At 45.6% G+C, this 27,985-nt stretch overlaps 1 protein-coding gene across 1 annotated transcript; it reads right to left on the minus strand.

Annotated features, from left to right (window-relative positions):
• Positions 1-6: 6 nt before the first annotated feature.
• On the minus strand, positions 7-27,984 carry CKMT2 (creatine kinase, mitochondrial 2). The gene is made up of 10 exons (XM_004281651.4): positions 27,919-27,984; positions 12,472-12,643; positions 10,765-10,963; positions 9,229-9,324; positions 8,549-8,770; positions 6,814-6,899; positions 5,740-5,863; positions 4,558-4,692; positions 3,002-3,127; positions 7-274 (listed from the first exon to the last, which is right to left on the minus strand). The coding sequence occupies exons 2-10, from the start codon at positions 12,621-12,623 to the stop codon at positions 155-157; spliced, it is 1,260 nt and encodes a 419-aa protein (XP_004281699.1). The 5' UTR covers positions 12,624-12,643; positions 27,919-27,984; the 3' UTR covers positions 7-154.
• Position 27,985: the final 1 nt, after the last annotated feature.

Genomic DNA, 27,985 nt, shown 5'->3' on the forward strand with positions numbered 1-27,985 from the left:
ACAAACTGAAGATATTAAGGAGAGTTTTATTGTAAAGATAGACAGGACCTACAGTTTTACATTTTTCCAAGTCTACAGAAACTCTCAGAGTAGAAATTTCTTTATGTCTGTCATACCAGCAGACAGATTATTTATAAATTAGGGAAGGGAAAGTTCACTTCTTGGTAAACTGAGGTAGAGGAGGTGGCACCTTAATATCTTGGCCTTTCTCCAACTTCTTTTCACAATCCACCAGGTAATTGACTCCATCGATGACTATCTGAACAAGCTCAACCTTTGACAGTGAAAAAGATGAAAGATTAATTTGCATAGAAGACACATGCAAGGCTTTGATCCGTAGGAACAATACTGGGACAAATGAAAACTTGCCCTGTTACATGGACTGTAACAATTTCTTCTCTTTATTTCCCTAACGTTTTATGGGAGGAGAGGTGTCTGATGTTTATCACCAGGGACGGGGAGCGGAGATGTTACAGGGTTTCTCTCAATCTTTCTGCAGTTAAGATGGAGTTACTGCTTTGTGTGTAAGGACTTTTTAAAAATATGAAAACCATTAGTTTGCATCTCAGACACTTCTTCCCCCATCAATCTCTGTTATAACAGTTTGTCTTAAAGTAAAACTATACAGTGACACCCTTGTGATGTTCTCTGACCCGGATCTGAATTCTGACCTTCCACTAAGCTACCTGAGTACTAAACATGCTATAGTTCAGATATTATCATTTACACAATGAACGGCTTTCTGAAAATTGTTTAAACCCAAATGTTTGGCAATTAAATAATGCTTGTATTGTACCAGGCAAGTGTGCTACTTAAAGGAAACTGTGAATCATACTAAGATATACTTTTTAAAATTCCTGCTTTAAAAAAATATATGTTAGAACTTTTGTTTACAAATATTGGTTTTTCTTAAACTAGAGGACATCTACCTATGAATTTTTCCCTGGGAATCATCTCCCAAATAAATTATTTGCACTGCTCCTAAAGGGACCCAAACTAAGACAGAAAGGAATTACTAGTTAATTCTAGACAGCATTAAAATACATGATAAAACTCAAGAATGCACAGCAATAATGGAAGAGATGGTTAAGTGTTACAGCTGAACATACTTTAGGCAGAGTCTAGTACACTCCCCACTTCTTTTCATGCATAAGGAAACTGAAGCCCTATGAAAGGGTTGGGCCAGAAAGCTAGTCATTACTAATAAAAGAAACACTGATTTTCTACTTAGCCAACTGACCTATCTCACTGTTGATGAGGGTGTGGTGATGGGTCTCTCATTCACTGCCTGTGGAACTCTCTTGGTATAAATCTTCTGGTAGGAAACTTGGTCATAAGTAAGGGACCCTCATCCTTAACCCAGGAATCCCTTTCCTAGAAATATATCCTAACTAACTAATCAGAGTTGTGATTAGAGTTATGTATAGAGATGGTCATACAGTTATGTACAGAGATAGTCAACCAAAATCTCAAATAATCAGGGAGATATTAAGTAGATAATGGACCACCTTTACTATGCTGTCATTAAACAATACGTTTTGAAGAATTATAAAAATTCTTTTATAAGAATTTTATTTATAAAATATTTATATTTCTTTTATTTAAATATTTATATTTTATTTATAAAATATTTATATATATCTTATTTATAAAATAAGAATTTTATATTCTTTGAAGAATTATAAAATTATAGGAAAATGCTCATGTTATAATACACTGGGAAAAGCTGTGTTATATCAAATAGGTTGTAATACTAAATTCTGTAAAAAACATTTTTTGAATAATTGTAAGAATGGAAGGCAATTTAGAATAATGTTCACAATGGTTATCTCAGGGTTGTTAGGTTGAACAAGTGGTTTTATTTTTTTTTTAATACTTTTGGGAATTTTTCTAGCTCCTATAGATGATCACTTATTGACTTACAGTTTTCTAAAAACGATGAGTACTTTGCTTTCCAGTATTAAAAATCTAGTTAATATTAGAAGCTGACAGGGCTAGGACCCAGATTTTCTTTATTCACTACACCATATTCAGCAAATTTCAGAAGGTGTAGTATTTATATCTGCTTCTTCCTCAAGTATCAATACTTTACCAGAGCTGGGAGCACTCAAGCTGATTTAATTGTTTTGAGTGTTTTCTCCTTTCCTTTCCTTAGTTTACTGGTAGGAGTACCAACTGGCAATGAAATATGCAAAAGATGGCAGGGAAGAAGAAAGAGCACCAATAATCCACAGATTTAATAACCAGCCACTGAGTTATTAAGAGTTTTATAAGCGGCTTTTAAATTAATGATGGGCACAATACGTTCAATGGGACCACATCCAGATAAGCTGGGATGACTTACTGAGGTCAGGATTTGCTTAGGATTCTGCTTCCATGTTCATTAAATGCGCTCTTTGTGCTTTTTCTCATGCATCACTCCAGGTCTACCTATAGTTTATGAATCCCATTTATCCTGTGTATTCACAGAATCCTAAGGATTATTTGATGAGCACAATCTCACACATACCTCATGCATACCTTATTTGCCATCTTTAGCCCTAAACATAAAATTTTACAAACTATCAAGTATCTAAAAACGTCAACGTGAAGATGATAGTATGTGACCTTCACCAAAGGAAATTCGGAATCAAGAGAAAATCCACTATTTCATCCCCCTCAGAGAGAGCACAGTGTTCTCTGACTCAGTGATGAAAGACTGTTGTCCTTTAGCATAACAGAACTCCCGCTGCTCAGGATTGCTGGGACAGCTCTGGGGGCAGGCAGGTGACAACCGTCCCACTGTGAATTCCTTCACTTGCTTATACATCCTCAGCTTACATCGTGCTTACCTTTATGCGTGGAAGACAAGTACTACAGAATGAAATGCTAACATGACTCAGGACTCAATGGGCAAAGAGGAGGTCTCGAATTTTGTGAATAAGGAAAGGCTGTTGAGTTTGCTTCTTTTCCTCCAGGCTGATTTTGGTAGTTCACGTTCGGAAAGTTAGAGAGATGTTACCTCTGATCGGCCAATTCGATCTATGTTGGAAATGTCATACACATCTGCCACTGCTTCCGTGTCCACACCACCTGTGCCACGCTTCTGGAGTCTCAGGTTCTCCAGGATCTTAGAAAATCGCGGATCCTGGGACAAAGGATAATACTTAGTGTCCTAAGAATCAAACTAGATTTGTCATCCTTGGCACACTTAGAAAATACATATAATGAGAAGTAATAACAGTTAATATTTATTAAGCATACATTTACTATGTACCAGGGCCCTGTGCTGGAACTTACAACAATCCCATGAAGAAGGTATTGCTTTTACCCCCATTTCACAGATGAGGAAAATAAGGCTCAGAGGAATTAACTTGCCTAAAAGGACACACAGGTAGAAGGTAGCAGAGCTGTCATTAACTTCTATACTGCTATATTGGCATCTGGATGCCAGCTTTGGTGAGTTTATTATTCATCTATATAACACTTGTTACTGCTATAATTAAAATCATGACATTAAATCATAGCAAATAATTTTCTTATTGTAAAGCAACTACACTCCGATAAAAATTAAAAAAAATAATTTTCTTAGCATTGGAATTTTGAATAACAAATATTACCATACTTTTTTTTTGGCCAAAAGCACATTTTCTAAAATTGTTTTAAAGTATTTGATTCACTTGGTGTGCTGTGGCAGAACTCTTAGTTGCCCACCAGAATCCTTTTTCCTTTCTTCCACAGGAGAGCTGAGGAAATAATCACTGGCTAGGTTCTTGCTAATGGAACAAGCAGAAGTGAAGGGTGCCACTGCCAGGCCTAGATCTTAAATCTTTACACGGACACTCCCACGTGCTCTCTCGCCTTCCCACAGGCTAGAGCGTGAGGCCTGACTGTGACCACGCTAAGGGGACAACGCTCTAAGGCAGTGACCCTCCAAGTGCAGTTCCCTGACCGGCAGCATCAGCATCACCGGGAAATCTGTGAGAAATGCAAGTGCTGCAGGTGTTGTCACAAGCCTCCAGGTGATTTTGCTGCGGGTCCGAGTCTGAGAGAGAGAGCAGAGTGTATTGGGAGAGAGAGAGCAGAGTGGAGCAGCCGGCCTAACTATCCCGACTTGTTATATGAAGGAGAATTTAAAGTTCTTGTTCTTGGGACTTCCCTGGTGGTCCAGTGGTTAAGACTTTGCCTTCCAACGCAGGGGGTGTGGGTTTGATCCCTGGTCGGAGAGCTAGGATCCCACATGCCTCGGGGCCCAAAACCCAAAAAACATAAAACAGAAGCAATATTGTAACAAATTCAATAAAGCCTTTAAAAATGGTCCACATAAAAAAAAATCTTAAAAAAAAAGAATAAAGTTCTTGTTCTTGAAGCCACTTCCCTTTTTTACAGCCCGTTAAAACTCTTATCCTACGGATACAAGTGTTTTTGAGACAAACAACATTTTCTTGTCATTTTCTTTCATTAGTGCAGAAACTAAGGGTTAAGGAATTGGGCTGTGACGTTTTTCCCTCCACAAAGCAGTCCCAGGTGAGCTGATCCTGGTGGAACCCAACAGGGCCACTGGCTGCATGACGTTACCTTGCTGAGCTTTGGGATCCTAACGTGGACACCAGCCCGTAATCCTGTGCCGAGGTTCGAAGGGCAGGTCAGAATGTATCCCAGGCGCTCGTTCCACATGAACTCCCAGCCTCGTTCTTGGATTAGGCGTTCTACCTAAGACAGGGAACAAATGACGAAGTTCTCAGATATCCATTCACTCAGCACATCCCAAACACCAGGGAAAGATGTGTGTACTGCATGTTTGCCGTGAATAAAACTTAGGTCAATTTATAGTACTACTTCTTTTTTTGGAAAGGAAAAAGCAAAGTTATCTGCAGTTTTTATAAAAATTTATTTTTATTGAATGAAAGATTCTTTAAATTCTATAGTTCTTTACAATTTTCAAAAGTTTCACTCACATGATTTCATATAATCCCGTAATAACCCTTTTTCCCCCACCGCTATAGTGCCCCTCCCCACTGCCGTCTTCCCAGTGGTAACCACTAGTTCTCTATAGCTGTGAGGCTGCTTCTTTTTTGTTTGATTCACTAGTTTATTGTATTTTTTTAGATTCCATATATAAGTGAGATCATACAGTATTTTTATCTTTCTCTGTCAGATATTTCTCTTAGCATAATGCCCTCCAAGTCCATCCATGTTGCTGCAAATGGCAAAATTTCGTTCTTTCATTCTGCAGTACTTCTTTAATAGAAAATTAAACTTCTTCTATCACAATATTAAAATGGTCCAATTAAATTAGATGAACCATGTAAAGCACTGAACACAGTACCTAGCACATACTAAACACTCAATAAATGTCAGTTGTTATGCTTTTCCACATGAGCATAGTAGGAGAATATAGGAATTCTCATCAAGTATGGCTGTGGTCAGGTCACATATAAACATAGGTGCATCCTATACTGTCTCTATGCTTAGAACAGCCAAGATCTCTGTTAAAGAAATCAGAAAATAACTAATGATCCACAGACTTCTCTAAACCATCCTGCATTGGGAAGGGAAGCATAGGAACTTGCTAATAACAACAAAAAAAGTCATCTATTTTTTGAAGCACTGCCCTGGAAGTCCCACCCCAAAAGAGAGCCATGATCCCTAGAAAAGATCAGCCCCATCTTGGAAGTCACCATAATATCTTTTTTCAAGAATGAAAAACAAAGAGATTTTATTTTAGTGACTATTCAGAATTCTCTGATGACATCTTACCTCTTTTAGTCCACGACAGAATCGCTCAAATACTCTTTTCATATTGCCTCCTTTCTCCATAGAGATTACCCTCGTGTGGTCTTCCTCATTAATCCAGATGAGAAATGTCTTGTCATTATTATGCCTAATGAAGAGAGAAATACTGTGTTGAGTGTTAATTACATTTGTTTCAACACATGAAAATTCCCATTGCCTCTGTAGCTTGATTGCTTCATTTCACCTTCCTCATTTCCTTAGATGGTCCTAATCTCTTAACTGTGCCTGAACAAGTACTGCAAAATAATGTTACCTTGACAGAATGAAGAGTAAGACCAACTCCAACCCTCAAAGATGTCATGTTTTCGCCCAACAAGAACATAATCTCCCTCATTCCTCAGACTAGGATGACAATAATTCAGCCATGATAACATTTGGCTTTGACGCCAACAAGAGTGTTTTGCCTCCTAATAGATTCAACCAAAATCTTGTGGCACTTAAAAAAAGATTTTACCTGCAGCTCAACTCGTTTGGGGTGCAGAAGATTTCACATATGTTTGCTGTATAGATCCCGCCTATCCACCCCCACTGAGCAGCTGCTCCCAAACACTTTGATCTGGGCTCCTTCGGATAGTGTCATAATAACTTACCAAGGTTTAGGAATCAAAGTGGCCTGAGGACTCTTGGCCAAGACAAAATATGTGTACACTCAATAGCCACTCTTCCTTGTAGAGTTTTGCTTAAATCCTCAATATTTACTTTTCATTTTCTGCTCTTTTGTTTTAAAGTCATGAAACAGATTCTCTGGGAGGTCAAATAATATGAAGCTAAGTTTTTCTTAAAAAGAAAGTCTTTTTTCTCATGCACAATTCATGCAAAACAGCTAACATTCCCGCACATTTGGAAACATCATTATACTTATATATTACACACACACACAGACACCCACCCCCAATTTCTAAGTACTCTATCTTCTCCATTTAGCTCAAGCTGGGCATGCTGTCAAGCGCAGGTCACAGCAACTTCAGGTTAGGACAAGCAGCGATCTGAAGGAGAACATCTGCACACAATGCAAATGTGAAAATGCTATGTTCATACCAGATTCCCCTGGCATCTGGCCAGTCACGGGCCATCCCAGCACAAGTTAGTAAAGGGGATACTGGCTTATCAAATAGAAAGTGGTCCTGCAGGCCCAAAGGGACAAAGCAAAAAGAAGAAACTGATGAGATCAGACACAATGGCAAACGTCAGGTGATCAACTTTCAACTCACTAATAATGGCTGCGGTCTCTCAGGCAGTGCTTCTCAGCATTGGCTGCCCACTATAATAACTGAGAGCTTAAAATATTCTAATGCCCAGTTCCCATCTCTCAGAGATTCCGACTTGTCATTGGGTGCAGCAGCCTGGACATCAGTTATTTTCAGGTGATTCCAGTGTACAGCTAAGGTTGAAAACCGCTGGCTTAGCCCAGATGGAGATCCTTAATCACTATGGAGTGTGTCTACCCCACCAGCACCAACCCCATGCAATGGCAGAGTGGGCAGTGAGTGAGGGGTGCTATCCTGCAAAGTGTTGTATACAGCTGCATTCTCCATGTTACCAGCATTGTTGGTTTATTATTATCATTCCTTCCATTAAAAAATATTAGAGATGTAAAATAATGATCTGTAAATAAAAATAGTCACCATTCATTTAATGGTCACTATGTGCCAGGCTCTATGCTATGTACTTTTACTTCCTTTAATCCTCACAACACTCTGAGGTAAAGGTCATCATTCTCTTTGGTAGGAAAAGGAAACAGATTGAGAGAGAGGAAACCTATCACAGCTAGAAAGTGGCAGAGCCTAGATGCAAACCTAGACCTGCATGACCCCCAAGTATGCCTCTAGCTACAATATGCTACTGTGCAGACCAAAATCAGATCAAAATGCTGTGTGTACACAGTAAGAATATGACTATGGATACCATATATTACACTGAAGTCAGAAATAAAGAGGACACAGGAAGATCTACAATCTCTAAGCGGAAGGGGTTGGAGACCTGAGCCAGGCCAGGCTTATGGACTATCATTGCCCAGGAAACAGCATGCCCTTTAACCTGGCAACCAGAAGTGGCTACTTGAGGCAGAGGAGGGCTTGTTCTGTACCAGAACAAGAGGAGGGGACCAGGAGACTGAGGCCTCTAGACCACACAGTTGCCCGCCTGGTTTGGAAATGGGGCATATTTTGTGGCATCACATCTTCTGAAATGACAGAAATTTGCTTCTGCTTTCCCTTGGAGTTTAAAGTTACCTTTGAAAATGCCATTCTGTTTCAACTTTGCTACAGGGAAAAAAGGAAGGGACTTGAGTTTTGCCTACCCTAGTGTTAGAGGGAAGCCATGGAGACCCTGTGGAGGCAGCAGGAACCCCAGAGGCCAGCTCCAATGTGAGTCAGGGCAGGCCTTCCACCTGGATAATTCCCTTTCCAGAAGCTCCTAGCTTCCTGGACTTTGAGTGTGGTAATGGAGACCATCCTCCAGGCACAGACGGGATTTTCCACACCCAACTGTTCCTATTTATCAACAAGCCCGGGGATCCTCCACTCACTCCCACACAGCAATGGCAACCCACCACCCCATTGTTTCCTCGGCAGACTTTATCCATAGACCCCCTCCACTTTTGACCTAAGCTTTTAAGGCCTGCTTTTCCTTCCTTAGACTGACCAGCCTGAAGCCCCAGCAAGCTCCCAACCAGAGCAGGGGTCTGAGCTCCGCGGGAGACCGCCCCGCGCGGGTCAGGGCTCTCTCGGCACAGCCCCGCCCTGGGCAGCCCACGTGGTTCGGGGTCACTCACATCGATGAGCCGCTGCTGGTCCTTCTCCGTCATCTCGGACAGCCGGTAGTAGCGGCCGGCCAGGTCCCCCTTGAGGCCCTTCAGGGCCATGACGGCCACGTTCTCCACCTCCCTCCGCTCGGCCCGGGTGCAGGCGGGCGGCAGGCTCAGCCCGCGGATGCTGCGGCCCGTGCGCACCCGAGATGACAGCACGTAGCGCTCGTCCAACTGCCCATGTGTGATCTGCAGAGCAGAGTGCGGGGTTACCGCAGCGCCACGGCCACAGTGGCCTCCAACCCGCTGACCAGGGGACCCCCGGGCACTGAGCGCGTGTGCATGCTGGACACATCGGGCAACTCTGGGGGCAGGGAGGGGTCTTGGAGGGAAGTCAAGGGAGGAGCTACTTTACACAGCGCTGTCTGCAGTCCTTTACCCGGGCTAGGTTTGGGGTGAAAAAAGGAATTGTTCTGGGAAAGGCTAAAGTCTTCAGTGACCACCACTACGCTGGTGGTAGGAGGTAAGAAAAACAGACTTTGGGACCTTCCTGACTGTCTCAGTGGTCCTCTAGGGAGCATGGTGTGGGAGGGCCATCACAGAACTTTCAAGGGCATCTGACCCAGGGGCCCTTCTCTCCAGTTCTCCTCACCTTGGACTCTGGAGTGCTGGCTTCATGGGAAGGTACAGAGGTGGCTGGAGCCTACCTTGGATTCGTCCAGATCCGTGGGGTGCTTCATCACCCTGGGGTCATAGCCATTGTGCCTCAGCTTGATGACAGGGTCAAAAAGGTCGGCAAACACCTGCAGGAGGGACGACGCTCCTGTTTCCTCTTGAATTGGGTCATCTATCAGTACTTGAATTGGTTCATCATTTGTTCCTATTTATCTTAAGGGCCAAAGCTGATGCCCTCCTTCTCTGAAATTCTCAGTGCAACCATGCAGGAAATAGGTGTGAGACCGGACTGATGGTTAATAATAATGATAATAATTATAGTAGTAGTACTAGTAGGTCGCATATACCAGAGGAAACCTCTTTGAGGCACCTTGCCCCTTGGGAGAGGGCAGGGCTACAGAACTCTGTCATAGTAACCTCCTCTCTAGCGATTCTGCCAAGTTCACTGCCATCAGATGGAGAAAGAAAATCCTGTGTTTAAGAATTTGAGGGTTTTCTCCAGAAGCTCTTGCTTTTGTGGGATAAAAGAAGCTGCCAGCTCAAAGCTAAGCAGTTCTGTGGTCAAAAGGGATGGTCGGGTTCTAGACTTTAAGCAATATAATAAATTTGTGGAAAACCAGCTGCATAGAAAGAAAAGTGCACAGCAGCAATTAAGGCAAAGCAGGGGGACCTGTTACCCTGTGAGGACCTTCCCCAGCACAAACTATCTCAAGTGAAATCTACTTTTTAAAAAACCAAAAACTGCAGGAACATCCTTTAGGTAAAATAAGGTTCAGAGAAGTCAAACAGAGCACCGTGCCGCCTTTGGGAGCTGTGGGGAGTGGGTCCTGGGAGCCAGCTCTAGTCTGGGACTCTGGGAGCCCAGAGGTGGGCACTGCTGTCCCTGAGTGAGCTGCTAGCCTAGTCTATTCAAGGGGGCCCTCTCCCTCCTCTTGACGGCTGCCTTCCCAGGGAATCACCTTCAGCTCCCTGCAACAGAAGGTGCAAAGGGGGCACACCTGAGGGAGATGGGCTGGAGGTTTTTTTTTTTACTGTAATTTAGAAGCTGCTCTGGCGGCTGAGCTCCAGATCAGCAAACCATCCTGTGCTTCTGACCCAGGATGAGGATGCAGAGATCATGGGATTTCTCCAAGAGGCTCAGTGAACTCAGTAAGACTACAGGGGGCTGTGTAATCAGTAATTCCCAAACTAAACACACATGGAACCATCCTCCAGCCTCAGTAAGTTCAGCTACAAACACATCATCTCCTAATGCCTTATCGGTGAATACACAAACAATAAAAACATTAAAAGGTTGTATTTTTTCTGTACTAACTCATCCCCTTGACAAGCTGTGAGAGCTGGGTCATGCAACTCATTCCTCGGTGGGGAGGGATACTACAGCAGCAGCAAAGGAAACCCTGTCCCTGGGAAGCTGTAGACCTCACTGTTCCAGAGAGCACTGCAGCTGTTCTGTTGAAGCTGGCTTCCTGAGCGCCCTTCCTGAGAAAACAGCAAGTTGGTCCCACAGAGAGAACCCAAAGCACGCCTCACACACACACTACAGAACCGGCAGCCAAGAGTTTTACCTCATAGGACTCCTCGTCACCAGCCACCATGCCCACGGTCTTTATGAAGGGGTGGCCGGGGTTATCCACTCCAGTCTGGATACACTGGTCCAGGGTGTAGCCATTGGGCGTCACCTTGTTGCGGAGCTTGGCGTAGATGGCCGGCGTGAGGCACTCGGCCATGCAGTTGTTGTGTTTGCGCAGATCAGGGTAGTCTGCGCTGCATGAGGAGGAGAGGGGTATTCGGTGAACAGCCCCTGAGGCGAGGGGCCTATGCGAGAGCTTTGTTTCTGGCCAGCCATCCTTCCACCAGGCTCTCTTCAGCCAGTGGGCAGAGGAAAACTGGCTAGGTCATGATTTAAGCAAGCCAGATTTTAAAGACTAGTTCCCTGAACTGCCAGAGGGATGGACCTGGCCCGGCCTAAGGAGTCCATTACGCTGGCAGCAGGAGCCCACAGACTGTGGCTTATGTTTACGTAAAGAGGAAATAGAGTGAAACGATTAGAAAAGAAATTGAAATCGTATGTAGACTTTTTTTTTTTTACACACCCAGAAGTTTGGGTAAATTACAACAACTACATTTTGGTCCCTTAGGTCTGTGATAGAGGCTAACAACCCTGTGGGTAGAACTACACAGAAATTCATTGATTTACCTGTCCTCTGTCTATGATGCAAACTCTATGACTATCTGCTTTGTTGAGAACAGTGCCTGCCTATAGAAACAGGCATTCAGTAAATAGTTGTTGAAATAATGCATAGAAAGAAATCAAATGGGGGGTTGCCACCTTACCCTGGGATACGTACTGATTGAAGAATAGAGGATTCAAGACCACCACAGGCTCAAACACAGGTAATCTCACATAAGGAATTCCTGAGGTATACGGTAGGTGCCAGTAATTCCCTCAGAGTTCCTAATTCTCATGAAAGCCAGTAAATGTTTCTGAGAAACAACTCAGGTTTTCCTTGTCTCTTTCATGCACAGCTGCCTATACGGAATCCCTTAAAGTCAGCATCCACTCCAGCTCTATCCAGTGTGGGACGTCTCAGCCATGACAAGGTCCCCAGGGTGGAGAAAACAGTCCATCTTCATGCCACTTCTCTGCTTCCCTTCTGCAAGGTCCTTTAAAGCTGATACTTAGGGACTTCCCTGGCGGTCCAATGGTTAAGACTCTGCGCTTCCACTGCAGGGGACATGGGTTTGAGCCCTGGTAAGGGAACTAGGATCCCACATGCTGCACAGTGTGGCCGGAAAACAAATAAAATAAAAAGCAAAGAAGCTGATACTTAAAATCAGTGCTGTCGCATCACGTTTTCCAGAAGGCAGTACAGTATGAGTGAGGCATGAGTCTGGAATCAAGGTCCCTGGGTTCACATTTGGCTGCACCAGCCGTGTGAACTTGGGCACGACTTAATTTTCCTAAGCCTCCATTTCATCACAAAGGGATGCTAAGAGGAATAAAATACTCTGCGTAAAGTGCTCAACACGCCTACACATATTCAACAAAGGTTAGCTCCGACTGTTATTACTATTCCACTAGAGCTCAAGCTCTGGGCAGGAATGATGACACTACACATCCCTGGATTTGCCACAGGTCACTGTGCTCAATGAGTCCATTCGATTTAGTCACCCTCAGAGGCAAAAAGAGGGGCCTCTGCCGACAGTTTCAGCAGAGGAAAGCATATTTCTGGCTGGCATTTTGGTGTCGTTTTAAAGCCAGGAGGACTTACCTTGGAGGGAATAGCCTGTGTTGTTCCCGGGCCTCAGCACACACGTTCTGCCGTTTCAGCAGGTACCCAGTAGTCAGGGCACTGGTGCCCAAGGTAGCAAATAACAGAGAGGCATTGCGGCCAGTTAGCAACTTCGAGAAGGTACTGGCCATCCTTCCTCTTGGATGAGTGTCTGGAAAGCAGAGAAGCTAAAGATTATTTTTTATTTAAAAAAAATTTTTGGCCACATCGTACAGCTTGCAGGATCTTAGTTCCCCGACCAGGGATTGAACCCGGGCCCCCGCAGTGAAAGTGCCTATGCTTAACCTCTGAACCACCAGGGAACTCCAGAGAAGCTGAGAATTAGCCTCACAGGATGGCCCTGAACCACAGTACAGAGAACAACAGGCAAGAGAAAAACTGCAGGCGACTTAGCCTGTTTCGTTGTTTTGTTTTTCTTTCTTCCTTTCTCCCCAGTCCCCTTCACACTGCTTAGGAAAACCTGGGTAGTTTTTTTTTTTAATTATTATTATTATTTTTTAAATTTATTTTGGCTGTGCTGGGTCTTCGTTTCTGTGCGAGGGCTTTCTCTAGTTGTGGCAAGTGGGGGCCACTCTTCATCACGGTGTGCAGGCCTCTCACTATCGCGGCCTCTCTTGTTGTGGAGCACAGGCTCCAGACGCAAGGCTCAGCAGTTGCGGCTCATGGGCTTAGTTGCTCCGCGGCATGTGGGATCCTCCCAGACTAGGGCTCGAACCCGTGTCCCCTGCACTAGCAGGCAGACTCTCAACCACTGCGCCACCAGGGGAGCCCCTACCTGGGTAGTTTTTAGACACTGAGAATGTCAAACTGCTTGCAGTCCTTGCCATTTCCTCCACTAATATGATATAGCGGGAAAAACCCAGAGGATTTCTACATCTGGCTGCTTGACAGCCCCGGTGCTCTTTTGGACTCTGCCGCTACACAACTAGACCCTGAATAGAATGCATTGCTGGGCTTGTAAGGCATAGAGGAAGTTGTTACCAAACGAGCTTCATTTTGCCCAACACACAACAAGCCAAAATGCCGAAACACTAAGGTCTGCAGCAAAGAGAGGGTTTATTCACAAGGCAGCCAAGGGAGAAGATGGGAGAACAAATCTCACAACCACTTCCCTGAAAGCAATGGGCTTGGGGTATTTATGGGATAACAAAGAAGCAGGGTGGTCTGGGAGTGTGGGGAAAGATGATTGGGAAAACGTTTGGTAATTGTTGTTTTGCACAGGTGTAATAAAGTTACACACCTCTGCAGGTTCTGAGGGTAGAGTTTTCAGCCCTCCTATGTCAAAAGGTCACTGACATCCATGTATGCCCAATTGGACGGTTGCTGGTCCTATCTAGTTATAACCAGCTCCGCTTAAACTAGACACAGCTGAGTCCACGTTCCTGGAAAATAACTCAGGCAAACATCTTATTGTTTAGGCTAGGAGCTGCTTGGTGGAGATGCTAGTCTTAAGACAACCTTGATTGGTGAAGGCAGGTGGAATGGATTTGACTAATCATTACTCGCAGTTGCAAAGTCTCTAAGGACCATTCTCCTACTTTGCTCACCCCAAATGAGTTGGTGTTGGAGCTCAGGTTTGGGTTATCTTGAGAGTGGATGTCCATTTGAATACTAAGGTTTGGATACCAGCAGGGAGGTGGGGAATTGAGTCTAAGACTACCCAGTTGAGCTAGGACCCTTGAAAGGGGCTAAAGTGGTCCAGGGTCAGGAGCCCTCCAGCAGAAATGCACTCAAATCTGCTCTGAGGAAGGTATACTCAGTTTAGGCCCTGCTTCCCTACAGAGTAAGATCAAGCAATAGGCTCTTGGTCAAAGATCACCAAGCACACAAGGAGGCACCATGAATGGGAGTCAGCAGAAGAATGGCCACAGATTCAGACCTCCAATGACTGAAGATACTGGAATTGTCAGACAAGAATATAGATTAGCTCTATGCGGAATGTTTAAAGAAATAAGTGATGGAATCACAATGACGAGCAAGCAACAAGAGACTATTAAGAATAATAAACCTGATTTGAAAGAGAACTGGAATGAACCATGGATATAATACAGCTGAAGACAGGATAAATGAATTGGAAGATATATCTTAAGAAATTATCCAGAATGTTGCACAGGTAAATAAGAAAATGGAAAATATGCGATAAAAGAGGTATAAAGGATAGAATGACAAGATCAAATACACATCTAATGGAAGCCTCAGAAGGCAGAATAGAGAAAACAGAGAAGCCATATTTCAAGGGAAATGGCTGATGATTTTCCACAACTGATGAAAGACAAAAATCCATGATTCAAGAGGCATGACAAGCAAAATTAAAATAATCCACACATACCTAAATAACAGTCAACTGCAGAATATTAGCAACAAAGATATCAAAAGCAGTCAGCGAGAAAAGACAGTTCATCTATAAAGAAAAAACATCAGCTGATTTTTCAACAATGAATAATGGAAGCCAGAGATATGGTGTCCTTACGGGGCTAAGGCAATAATTATCAACCAGACTTGGGGACACAGTCAAACTATCTTTCAAAACTGAGAACATGTATAAATCAAGATAACTATTTATGGGACTTCCCTGGTGGTGCAGTGGTTAATAATCCACCTGCCAATGCAGGGGACATGGGTTCGATCCCTGGTCCGGGAAGATCCCACATGCCGTGGAGCAACTAAGCCCATGCACCACAACTACTGAGCCTGTGCTCTAGAGCCTGCGAGTCACAACTACTGAAGCCGGTGCACCTAGAGCCCATGCTCCGCAACAAGAGAAGCCACTGCAATGAGAAGCTCGTGCACCGCAACAAAGAGTAGCCCCCATTCGCCGCAACTAGAGAAAGCCCGCGTGCAGCAGCAAAGACCCAATGCAACCAAAAATAAATATATTTTTAAAAGATAAATATTTATATAATATCACCAGGGATGAAAATCAGATACCCTGCTGTGTCTGCTACTGCCCAGAAATCAGAATGGACAATTAATCCACAGTATCACCCAGTGGGGAGCTATTTATCATGGGTTGTTGAGTGGAGAACAATAGAGCAGGTAACTCTTAGTACTCTCTCATTATATTGGTCTCTGTGATGCCCAAATAAAGGAAGGGTGGAATTATTTCCCCTTGTATTTAGAAGATTACCAAGGCTCTGCTACAAGATTCTCCAAGCACAGGTGGGTTGGATGACTGCAATGAGCCTGTTGAGAGTATGGTTGTGGTATGAAAACCTGGGCTATCCAGCAGACGATAAACTCCTCTAATAAGGTGAGGTCGACATGGCCTTACGCACAATTCTAAGAGTAGCCTTCTGAGGTCCACTTTCTTCCTTGATTGCATTTTGGGAACTGGGATGGGTCCATCAACTTTGTGCTTCCAGGATCCCCACCTGGAAGTCTTTACTTAACATTTTTTGAGCTAGGGAGAAATTCAAACATCTCAACTAAAAGCATCAAAGTCCTTGAAAAAAATTAGGAAGTTATTTTTCTACGTTAGCCCAGGAAATCAGATTATCAGACAGCCTTTCCTCGGTGTCATTTCTAAAAACAATTCCCTCCATCGTAAAGACAACAGGAATTACTTTAGTAATCAGCAGGCAAGATAAATGGGCCATTTCTCAAAGTCGTTCTAGGGATGTGTAATGGCCCAACATTCATCTCATCACATGTACTTCTTTGCTCCCTACTAGACTTTGGGCTGTTGTCCATCTCCTTCCAAGAGTAGGTTAGTGTTCCTCAACGAACAGCACTCAGGCTTCCTGGCTCTCGTACACAGCAGGTGACACTAACTTACATCTTTCAGACCTGTCTTATTTGCTTCCAGACCCTCCAATCTGCTTTTCAAGCAGAGAGGCAATACTGTCTTCTATGAGTTTTACCACAGAACTCACCAAAGTAAAGGAATTGTTGCCTGAATTCTTTCCAGACTCTATATGGGTCAAAATTTAAGCCAGCCCTAAGTTAATAAGAAGTGCGTTGGTTTCTGAGTTTGGCTCAATAGCTTGACTTTTACTTTTCTTTCTTTAATTGGCTTTAGCACTGACAGGTGTTCACATCAGCATGTTTGAGAAGATAAATCCAAAGAGGTAGAGTCAGGAGGAAGAGGAGGGAGTGTGTCTATGTGCAGCCCACTGACCACTGGTGGTCTTTAAAGGTCTTCCTCTTTGTAAGGGTGATCTGTGGGTAGGTGTCTGACTCAGAATATTAATGTTTGAAATATTTTAGTTTCTGGAAATAATATTAACATCCAAGAGTTCTAACATCATGCTGGTGTCTGGGCAGTGATGCATGATTCATGGTAATAAGCCCGTGGAGGCTTTGGTGGCAGCAAGACGAGCAATCCTAGAGCTGAAATTCAGAGCACCCCTGCTTTGATTCCTTGTAGAGAATTGACACAGACTCAAAGCTTTGGTGAAGAATTCCTGTTTCTTTGACTCTATGTTTTTCTCTCTCCAAGATACAGTGAGACATAGAATTTCTCTACTGAGGTCCCAATCGATAAACTTGGGTATGAGACTGAAACAAGGGTCTCATTGAACAGGGTAGTAATTTGGCAACGGCTGAGCCATGCTCCCCAAAGACCCAAAGCCAGGCTTGCAATGAAATCACTTTTCCTCATGACTAAACTAACTCTCTCTTGCATGTTAAAAGTTAGTCTTTGAAAAGCTGCACAGGCAGGACATTGTTTTGTCTTACAGATTCCTCTGTTACCCAGGAGGCCCCAATCTTACATAAGCACCATCTACAGCTAAAATTCCTGCTCAGAAGAGACTTGATTTGTTATTTGCACAGATGGTAACATGCGGCATAAACAAGTGGAGTTGGAGAGAGGTATGTGAGAGGTAATCTGTGTCCACCGAAGGGGTCAGTATTTGGCTTTGCCTAGTTTCCACAGATAGTAGTTCTATAAATCAGTATATTGTGTGAAACCACTGGAACAAAAGTTTGGAGCATAAGAGATCTGAAGCTCCCTTACAAGCTTTTTAATTTTTTTCATTCCCTCCATGCCCCTAGTATTAGCATAACACACTGAACTCTTTTGTCAAGAGATCACTTGAGAGAGGAGATGAGGGGCTGGAACAGTTGTGGTGTTTCTCCAGGTACAAAAGCTTCAGCATCCAGACACCCTCACTGTGGGCGCCACATCAAGGCTTTGGCGTTTGCTCTTCTCTTTGCCAGATCTATGTGGGAGAGCAGGTGTCAACTGAGTGGGCGATGTGAGGCTAGAAAACGGGGCCGATCAGAGAGCTGAGCAGATGGGGGAGCAGAGGGCTGGGGGGAGAGGAACATGGGCAACAGAGAAGTTGAGAAGCCAGCTTCCCTCAGCCTTGTGAGACCAGCAGCCAGTGTTCCCTGGGAGAGGAATCCTGATCTATTTGGGGGGAAAGAGGCAAATGTCAACTAAAGAAGCTCATATTCAGAATTTTGTGAAGGCTCACACAAGCACATGTGCACATACATTCAGGGACTGTCATGGGGGCCCAGAACACCTAGGACCCAGTGGGCTAGCCCGACATTCGGATTGACAGCTCTAGAGCCTGTACAATCTCAACTTGAAAATATACACACATATATATATATATATATATACACACATATATATATATTCTAATATCGATATTACTTTTTAAGATATCAGTTTTCTGTCCGTACTTTTGTGCTAATGCAATAAACCACACTAATTGGTTCTAGTAAAATTATTGTTACTGTTTTAGTAAAAGTATTGCTTCTTACTGCCCCTCAACTAGGACTCTGCCGTCCATTTTTCCCTGTCTGACTGGACCACAGCCTGGTGCCTTGTCCCCACAAAATCTCCCTGTGCCCTTCTAGCCTCAGGTGATGGCTTTCTCTCTGAGTTCCCAAAGCATTCACGGGCTGCTCACTCACTTGCACTTGAGCTGCGTAGTTTTTTGACATTTGTTGGTGAACTCAATTGTCCTGTATCTCCTGTCATGTTAGGGAACTCCCCACTATGTTCGGATTATCTTCCCAGCTGATGGGTAAAATCTTCAAGGACAGGAACTCATCTGCCACAGATCCTTGCACATAGTAGCTGCTCAGTAAACACTTCCTCCCAGGCTTTACATAATTATTTGTGAGCAGTGCTCTGCCTGATTTCCAGAAGGAGGATATCATACCAGCCTCCTATGTATCTCCTTTTAAATGCATGTAGGTCTAAGGGAATGGGTCCTTTTCCCTGGGCTATTCTCCAGGGCACCTTACTAACCTGGCTCCTTTACTCCCAAGTACTTCTCACTTTTAATCTGCTATGAAGCCCCAGGCTTGGTATCCAAGCCAATATAGAATCAATTTTGTGAGCTAGCTTCCTGGATCAAAACTTGAGAAAAAAATCTACTTACATAACACTAAACACGTCCCTTTCAGCTACTGATTTTGAAATCCTATCATAAAAGCAACTGAGTGAGGCTGGTAGGCAGGTTTTCAGCATTTCCCTGCTCAGGCTCCTGGTCTCTGTTGAGCTGCCCCTGAGCCAGGGTAGCCCAGCACAGGCTCCTGACCTCTCAGCCATGACAGGCTGGTTGCCCCGCTGGGAGCCCACTGAGCCCATCCTCGGCGGTTTCCAGGGGTGATCCAGCAGATGCTACCCCACAGATAACAGATGAAGCACCACTGCATGCCCTTCCTTCCTCCAGGGATCCTTCTCGGACTGAGCAGTAGGTGGGGGAGGAGGGGTCAGATGAAGAGAAAAGTGCTAGGTGTCAGGGAAATTTAAGTCTCCCGACACCCAGAAATTTCTCTCCAAAAGACAGAGGAGAGAAAGAAAACAGCTTGATTATTGACTAAGCACGAAACCAGACTGTGATGCACATCAGCTAAAGAGACTGGAAAGACAGAACAAAATCTCACCCTCTTAAAGAGCCGTGCTGATAGGACCCACCTAAGCCTGTTCTTCAGGTAACTCAAGTAAGAGGACATGACAGCACCATTTGTCACACAGAATTCACTCTAAATTCACCTGATCATTGGGGTGGCCGTTTGTGTTAGTTAACTGCCTTTATCCAAAGGGAAAATGAGCTGTTCCCATCTCTCTGACAGCAGGTCTTTACCACCGAGCCTGGGAGATTGGGGTGCTATCTTCCTGGTGTTTACATTTCAAAGAGATGGCTCCCAGGCCTTGGAGAAAGACAGTCCTGGGTTGTTAAGCTGGCTGGAAGCTTACTTAGCTTTGAAAAACATTTAAATACATCTCAAAGGGGCAGAGACAGAATTTACAAGTTTTCTAAAGGAAATGCTCTAAGAAAAGGGAAGGGAGCATTCATTTTGTTATCTCCCTCTCCCACACACTGGGGAGGAAGGTGTCGGGAGCTCAGCAGGGCTCAGGTCAAGGATGGACATCACTCAGAGCTGACCTGGCACTTGGCACATGTAAGAGAAAAGACCCAAAGACCACAGGACTGGGTCATAGTTTTTCTTGGTTCTCAAGCCCACTGGCCCGCATGTGGTAAGTTCTCAGAAAATGCTGGATGAGTGAGTGAACGAACAGCCATAGAGACACTGGGGTGGGAAAGGACTTTAGAGGTCATGTAGCTCAGCCCGAATGCAGGAATCCTTTCCTTTCAGCCCTCCTTAAATAGCAACAGTGCTGGGGATCTCACCACTTCCTAGAGCAACCCATTTCACTGTAGAATAAGTGGAATTATTAAAAATCATTTCATATCTTAATAAGGGGGGAAAATTAGTACTTTCAAGTGCCAAGTATTTTCTCTACAACAACCCCAAGAAGCAGATATCTTGCCCCATGTCAAAGATGAGGGACCTCAAAAACAGAGAGGTTAACTGACAGCCAAAGGTCACACAGCTAAAGAGAAATCACATGTATTGAGTTTCAGTAGTAGTTTCTTATTTAAATGAAGATCCTGTTTTTACTTATCAGGTTTAATAACAAACAACATTACAGTATGTTTGGATGGAGTTGCCAGATATTTCTAGCTGCCTCTGGTTCTTTATGCTCTCTCAGGGATACTGGATCGTTTCTCTCAATCAGGGTTTCCAGAGAGGGCTCGAGAGAGGATAACTGCGGGGGCCAAACAGCCAACCAGCACACAGGCCTCGTTCTGGGCAGCTCTGAGGGGCGGAGGAACCAGACGGTGTGCCCTCGGGGCTTCCTCCACCTTCCAGGAACACCAGTGACCACAGACTTCCAGAGGTCATCAGGCAGTGTGGGTCACGGTCACCGTGAATGACACTGATGTGCTCTGGGGGAGAGGGGTCACAGTGGGCAATAATGGAGGGAGAGGCAAGACAGGATGATAAGATGGTGAGGATAGGTATCTTTTTACTTATTTGTCTGATAAATATTTAAGTGCCTACTACGTGGCAGCTTTTACAGAGCTCACAGTCTGAGGGGAAAATTCTCGTGTAGCATTTACTTTATGCTGGGCACATGGTTCTGTTAGCTTTATGGTTATTACCTCATTAAATCCTCACAACAGACCCATGAGGTTGATACTCTTATTAGCCCCATTTTACAGATGAGCAAATGGAGGTAAAGAAAGGTAAAATAACTTGTCCAGAAGCACACGGTTTGTGAGTGGCAATACTGGGATTCAAGACCAGTGGTCTCTTTTCCTAGTCCATGCTCTTAACCAGCACCCGACCTGGGCAACTACCAGGCAAAGGGTAAGTGTTCTTCGAGGGGAACCAGAGCCCCATGGGAGTCCCTGGGAGGGCCTGGAGCTGCCCCAGATCACTCAGCTATACTGTTTGAGGGAGCTTGCCTGGTCTTAATCAGACTGAGGTATTACTTGTTTCCACCTGCCCTGGGACTAGTACCCGGACACAAACTGCAAAAGATCAGAGCAGAAACAATGACTAGACACCGCACACCCATATGCATAAACAGATGACTATAGAGGCCTGGTGCATCGCCTCTCTATGGCCGGCTGCCTTCCAGCCATCCTCCAGGTGGGAGAATGGCCATTGCCCTCAGTCCACACCATACTTAATCTACTTTGGAATGCTGCAGAAAGGAAGAGAGGAAGAAAGGCTAACTGTACGCCCTGTTCTATGCCTAGGTCCGGAATCTTCTGGATGAGGACAAAGCGTCCTGGACCACTGTCACTCATCCAAATTTGGCTCTGGGGAGATTCTATAGCAGATAATTCCCCTGAAATTTAGAGTTGAATTACACTGGGACTGAATCTGCCTAGGATGTGTAGTGGCTGCCTGTCCCCAAAGGTCCAGAGAAAACCCATGATGTGGGGACAACCTTGACTGATTCTAGATTCCAGAACACCTGCAGCTACTAGGGGCAAATCCAAACGGGGCCTGGCACTTATGAAGGGCTGAAAATCTGCTCACATCTGTTACTATCACTGTGCACTCCTTTTGAGAGGTCAACTCTACAGGCTGCCCACAGCGTGTTTGAGAACATTCTCCCTTCACCTCAGCAGCAGGGAACTCGGCTTCGTTCAAGGGCAGGGGGGTTGAGGGCTCCCTTGCTCCTTCTGACAGATGGAGGGTTACCTACTGAACACATTGAGAGCATCCCCCAGAGACTCAGGAAGCCCGCACCTCCTGGGTGTGGGGCAATTGCAGAGCCTGCCTGGATCCACAGCAGGCTTCTTCCTTGGGATGCTTCTGCCTGAGACCCTCTGTCTTGCACCTTAATCAGGCCACTTCCTGGGCCAGGCCGTCTCCTAGTGCCTCTCTGGGTCTGCTCACCCAAGACAGAGCCTTTTCCCTCAGCCCCCCTCTCTCCTGAGGACGCAGGTGCCCCCTAGTCCAGAGTGGGGTACTCGGCCAAGCAGGGGTGCCTGGTCCTGCAGGGATGTGTATCCCTGATAGGCCAGCCCTAGTTCTCTTCTCCAGCCCACAGCCCCGCTGCGCCTGCAGCTTGCTCCCAGGCACCCTCCCTTCCTTCAGCCCTGATGTCTTCTAAGAGCCTTTCTGCAGGACAAGTTACACCTAGCTGCTCCAAGTCAGGAATTCTGCTCTTGGGGAGACAGGTAAATAAAGGCCCAAGCTAGAGGGCAAGGTGGGGTCTTCTTTTGGTCCTAAAAGGCTCCTGCTGAGTAGTGCTGGGAGAGTTAGGGGCAGGAAGTGAGGGGGGAGCAGCTCTGCGTGGCCCTCTCCTCTCTCCCTGTCTGTGATCAGAATCACCTGGACTGCTCTGTGAGCTGCCGCAACCATTTTGGAAAGTGAACCAGGAAACGTCAATTAACATAAAAATGTGCATACCCGCTGGCCCAGCATCACACTTTGGAAATCTGTTCTGCAGAAACAGAGCTGCCAGGGCTTCCCTGGTGGCGAAGTGGTTAAGAATCTGCCTGCCAATGCAGGCGACACAGGTTTGAGCCCTGGTCTGGGAAGATCCCACATGCCACGGAGCAACTAAGCCCGTGCGCCACAACTACTGAGCCTGCGACCCACAACTACTGAAGCCCGCGCTCTCAGAGCCTGTGCTCCGCATCAAGAGAAACCACCACAATGAGAAGCCCGTGCACTGCAGCGAACAGTAGCTCCCACTCGCCTCAAACGGTGAAAGCCAGCACGCAGCAATGAAGACCCAATGCAGCCAAAAATTAAATAAATAAATTTAATTTTTTTTAAAAAAGGCTAAATTTCTAAAAAAAAAAAAAAAAAAATAGAGCTGCCAGTATACAAGGAGAGAGGCACAAGGATATTTAGTGAAGCACTATGTGTAGTGGCAAAAAAAAACCTAGAAGAAACCTGTCTATCAGAGGGAGAAGGGTTGTATTAAATGTGACACATTCAGACAACGGAATATTCCACAGCTATTAAAGAATCAGTTAAAACTGCCTCCACTTTACCTGGATGCATGTCTTGCCATAGTCTTAGGTTAAAAGGGAAAAAAAACTTGCAGAGTAATGAATATGAGTGGTTCCAATTTTGTAACAATGATATACGTATATATGTATTTGCATATATTTGTAAGAACATCAAGAAAAGTACTAAAGGTGATTCTTCAAACTGCAAAAAGCATTACTTCAGAGCAACAGACTTGGAGTAGGCAGATTATTAATTTTCTCTTAATAGAATTCTGTATTGCATCACTTGTAAAAATCAACATGGGTTGCCTTTGTGATCAAAAATAAATAAATTAAAAGCTAAAAAAAATCAACTGTGAAGTGTGCTAAAAATCCAGATTTCCAGGCTCCATCTTTTGAATGAGTGGCAAGAATGGGACCGTCACAGGTATGTTGTATAAACTGCACAGGCAATTCCCAAGCCCTGTTAGGTCTGGGAAGCCCATGAATTGCCTACCTGAGCCTCAGCAACTCCCTCTCTATAATGGGTTTGATGAGACCTCTCCCTGAGCTGTTGTGAGGACTAAGTGACAGGCCACAGTACGCACTGAATAAATGTGAGTCCCTTCCCCCTAGTGACCCTAAGCCTATGGGACAGCTATCACTCTCTCCCCACAGCCACCCCTGGTCATCCCAGACTGGTCTGCCCCTTCTCTGAATGTTGATTTTAGTTTACATTTTTAGCATTAAAGTGTTTCACCTAATTGTTCTGTTTTGTAATCTGAGGACAAGACTTGATTCCAGAAGGAGCCCATCATATACTTTCCGATCCACTGCTCATCCTCTGAAAACCAGCATCAGGGTTCGCAAAATGGATTTATTCAGTTGGGCTCCCAAGTTCTTCCAGACTCTGACCTTTTACCCGGCCTTTCCTTCCACCTGGAATGTCCTTTCCATCCCTACATGCCCAGTCAAACCTTACTGTCTTTTTTTCTTTTTAACTATCATTTACTAAACTCCTAGCATGAGCCATGCATCCTGCAAGAGGTCCTTACAAACACTGTTTTCAGTCTCTGAAACAATCCTTCCAAGTAGGCATTATTTTGTAGATGGGGAAAACAGAGGGAGGTTAAGGGACCTGCCCCAGGTCTTGGGGTCAGCACCTTGATAAAGCTGGCATTTGAACCTAGGCTTGTCTTTGGCCCTGGATGCAGGCTCCTTGCAGACCACAGCACCTCACAGGTAGCCCTGCACAGACCAGCAACTGGAGAGAAACCACCTTTGTGGTTTAGGACCTGGGAGTGACACAGATCCCTCCACTTAGGCTCCCAAGACCGTAGACATGCACTTACCACAGCAGCTACTAGACACAGGACCATCGCCTCGGGGCATGTGACTCCCCCAGAGTCCCAGATGTTATAAGCCTGCTCTCTTTCCCGTCCTCAGGCTTCTGCTGAAGTGGCCCAGATCCCAGGTGCTCCTTCACCCTCTCCACTCTGACGCCAGGTGCCCGAAGCGCCTGCCAGCCATGCAGGGGCTGCTGCGCCAGCCTGCCTTTCTCTTGAGGAGACGGGGCATGGACTTTTCTTCTCTCTCCTCCCCTCCTCTCTCCTCTCTCCTCCAGAAGTAGGGCTTGCAGGGGTGAGGAGGGAGGTAGTCTCTAGCCCTCACCCCATAGAAGCTGTATGCCTCAGCTTCCCTAACTTGGAATACCTCATGACTCTTGATTTGAAAATAACTGTTTACAGCAATAGGGCTAAAACCTGGCAGAACTGCTGGGCTCCAAGCCAGGGAGATTTCAGTACGGGGTGCAAGATCACAGCCAAAAGCAACAGTGTTGTGGTATTCCTACACTTGCCCTCTCCACTAAAAACAAGAACCACCACATTAAGCCCCTTTGTCACTGTGCCCAAGAGCTCTATATCTCTGTCTCAGGCAGGCATACTGGGAGTCTGGGTCCTGGTTTAAGGGTTTTGTCTGGTTCTGTGACATCCTAAGATGTGGAGGCCTTAGGTTCTGTCATGGCCTCAATTCTGAGCCTCCTGGTCGTCCTGAGTATCCTGGATGGAGATGCCATAGGTACCATTCTGCTGACTCAGAGTTATTTTTGGTCCAGCTGTAAATGGCGTCCATGTGTTTGAGTTCCTTGGAGGGCAGAGGAAGACCGGGGGAGGACCACGTGTCAGCTTTCCCTCCAGAGAGAGTCACCCCAGAACAGAAGATGTCCTTGGGGTTGGACCAACTCCACAGAACACTCTGAACAAATTCTTATGATGCCATTCGTGGCCAGTAGAGAATGGCTTTCCTTCCCAGTTCTAAGGGAGCAAAGAGTTCAAGTTACTTCGCCACCACCGGCTATACTGGTACCCTAAGAGGCACCCTTGGGCATTCCTGTTCCATTCAACAAGTAGAAAGTCATAAGCAGAGGGCTTTATGGTCCTTCCCTGCAAAACAGAGGTCTTTCCTAGGCCTCCTGGTGATGAAGACATACAACCATCACCGGGTTCGCCTCTCAAGGGTAAGTTGTTTACAAGAAAGTAGGAAGCTAGGAACCATCTAGTTCTTTGAAATGCTGTAAAGGAGTGGGACCCTCCTTCCCTGCCCAAGGAAAGGAGCCCTTGTGGCTTCCCAGGCAGGAATGGGTGTGACCTCCAGCAGTCACCTTCAGACAGGCTCCCTGTGGGATCCCTGGCTCAGGGGCAGGAACTCCCAGAATGCTGACGCAGGGTCCCATGTGATTCCCTCTGGGAAGACAAATGGCTCCTTCTCTAAGCTGTGGCAGAGATGGAGACCCAGTGCCTCTGAGCCAGGGGCAAAGTATGTCTCAGAAGCAATCCTCCTCTTGCCTCTGAACACCCAGGACTCTCCATTCCTTATCTCACCCTCACCCCACATTTCCTGTACTTGCCTCATCCAGCCCTTTAGGAAAACTGACCTGGCCTCTGGCCCACTGTCTAAGGCTAAGATTTGGTCATGAAGCTGGCAGAGCTAATTACTGATTGGCCCAGTAGCTAGACCTGATTTAAACTGGTTAATGTTATTGCTAGCGATTGACTTTTGAAATCACTTACCCATTAATAATGAGCCAAGGAACTGTTTTCCCCCCACTGGAGGTAAAGATGCTGTAGAATTGACCTACATGTGTTCCATCTCTGGCAAAGGACTGTTCTTTGCTTGCTTGCTTGGCTTACTGTCAGCCCTGTTCCTGTCCCTCGAGTGGGTGACATGGGTGCATGTGACGCTCGTGCCCTTTGCTGGAACAGTGCCTTAACCCACAGAAGGGTTAGCTCTAAAGGCTGGGGTTTTGGGAAAGGTGCCTACAAAAGCAGAAGAGGAAGTGGAGTGCTCACACAGCCTAATAACGCCCAGATATCCTGTAAGAGCCTGCTTGGGAGGCTCAAGAAGCCCCTTTGCCAAGTTCTGGTGGTGGTCATGTTCTTCTCCATGATCACAGAGAGAACAGACCAAGGACACTAGCTCAGAAACAGAGGAAGCATGATAGCTGCAGATAGGAAAAGTGGCACTGCTGGAAACAGCCCACCAGGGGAACTAGCGTAGCCTTGTCATGAGGCCATGAACTGCCACCTCTGGTGATTTCACCTGACCCTGTGTGGGTCAGAGACAGGGCAATGCTCAAGGGAAGGTCTAAAGGGCAGCGCGGAGGAGGGCCGAAGGGTTTTGCCTTGTTCTGGTGAATGTCACTCTCCACACCCAGCAGAGTATTCGAAGGCAGAGATGTCACCCACTCAAGGGACAGGAACAGGGCTGACAGTAACCCAAGCAAGCAAGCAAAGAACAGTCCTTTGCCAGAGATGAAACACATGTAGGTCAATTCTACAGCATCTTTACCTCCAGTGGGGGGAAAACAGTTCCTTGGCTCATTATTAATGGGTTAGTGATTTCAAAAATCAATCTCAAAATGCTAATAAAAGAAAAAAAAAATCAATCTCTAGGGGCTTCCCTGGTAGCGCAGTGGTTGAGAGTCCGCCTGCCGATGCAGGGGACGTGGGTTCGTGCCCCAGTCCGGGAAGATCCCGCATGCCGCGGAGCGGCTGGGCCCGTGAGCCATGGCCGCTGAGCCTGCGCGTCCGGAGCCTGTGCTCCGCAACGGGAGAGGCCACAACAGTGAGAGGGCTGCGTACCACAAAAAAAAAAAAAAAAAAAATCAATCTCTAGCAATAACATTAACCAATTTAAATCAGGTCTAGCTACTGGCCCAATCAGTAATTAGCTCCTTTCCAGGGCTCCAGAATGTTCATTTTTAAGTTAGCTTACCCCAAGTCACTGATTTGCACCTCTTTTGATGCTGCTAGGGAAACCTTTCTCAAAACTAATGAACTAGTTTCTACAAATTACAAGGGAAAGGAAGTTGAAGGCTAAAGTTCCCAATTCAGTGGCATTTAGATTTTTTCCATCAAGAAAAAGTCCTGATTCACTATGAAAAACAGGCACCGCAGGCAGGGTGCTGACACGGTTCCAGCACCTCGAGCGCAGCTGTCCCACGGAATGGCCACCTGCGCCTGCGTGCAGGATGGCTCAGCCAAGGACAGACGCTCTGCCGGCTTCTTTAGAGAGTTACCATGAAGTCTTCACACAGGAGCAGTGCCCAGGTTCCGGCCTACAGCCCTGGGTCCGCTGCTCACAAGGCCCCACCCTGGCTCTAGCAGTAACCCCACTTTGGAGGAATAAAGCCGAGTTTCACTGCCTCACTGACCTTGGAGCCGGGAGTCTCCCACGTCCTGCCTCTCGCGAACAGCCCGGGACTGTAAGGGGAGGGGCGG

This window comes from Orcinus orca, chromosome 3, assembly GCF_937001465.1.
Source record: "Orcinus orca chromosome 3, mOrcOrc1.1, whole genome shotgun sequence".
Taxonomy (NCBI): domain Eukaryota; kingdom Metazoa; phylum Chordata; class Mammalia; order Artiodactyla; family Delphinidae; genus Orcinus; species Orcinus orca.

What these genes read in the sequence shown, in the direction of transcription:
- CKMT2 (XM_004281651.4), bottom strand. Translation starts at nt 12,623, where the DNA reads ATGGCCAGTACCTTCTCGAAGTTGCTAACTGGCCGCAATGCCTCTCTG. An exon ending in ACCAGCAGCGGCTCATCGAT is followed by an intron (nt 6,900 to 8,548) that starts GTGAGTGACCCC and finishes TTGGGCCTGCAG; the next exon opens with GACCACTTTCTATTTGATAA. An exon ending in TCTGTCGTGGACTAAAAGAG is followed by an intron (nt 4,693 to 5,739) that starts GTAAGATGTCAT and finishes TCCCTGTCTTAG; the next exon opens with GTAGAACGCCTAATCCAAGA.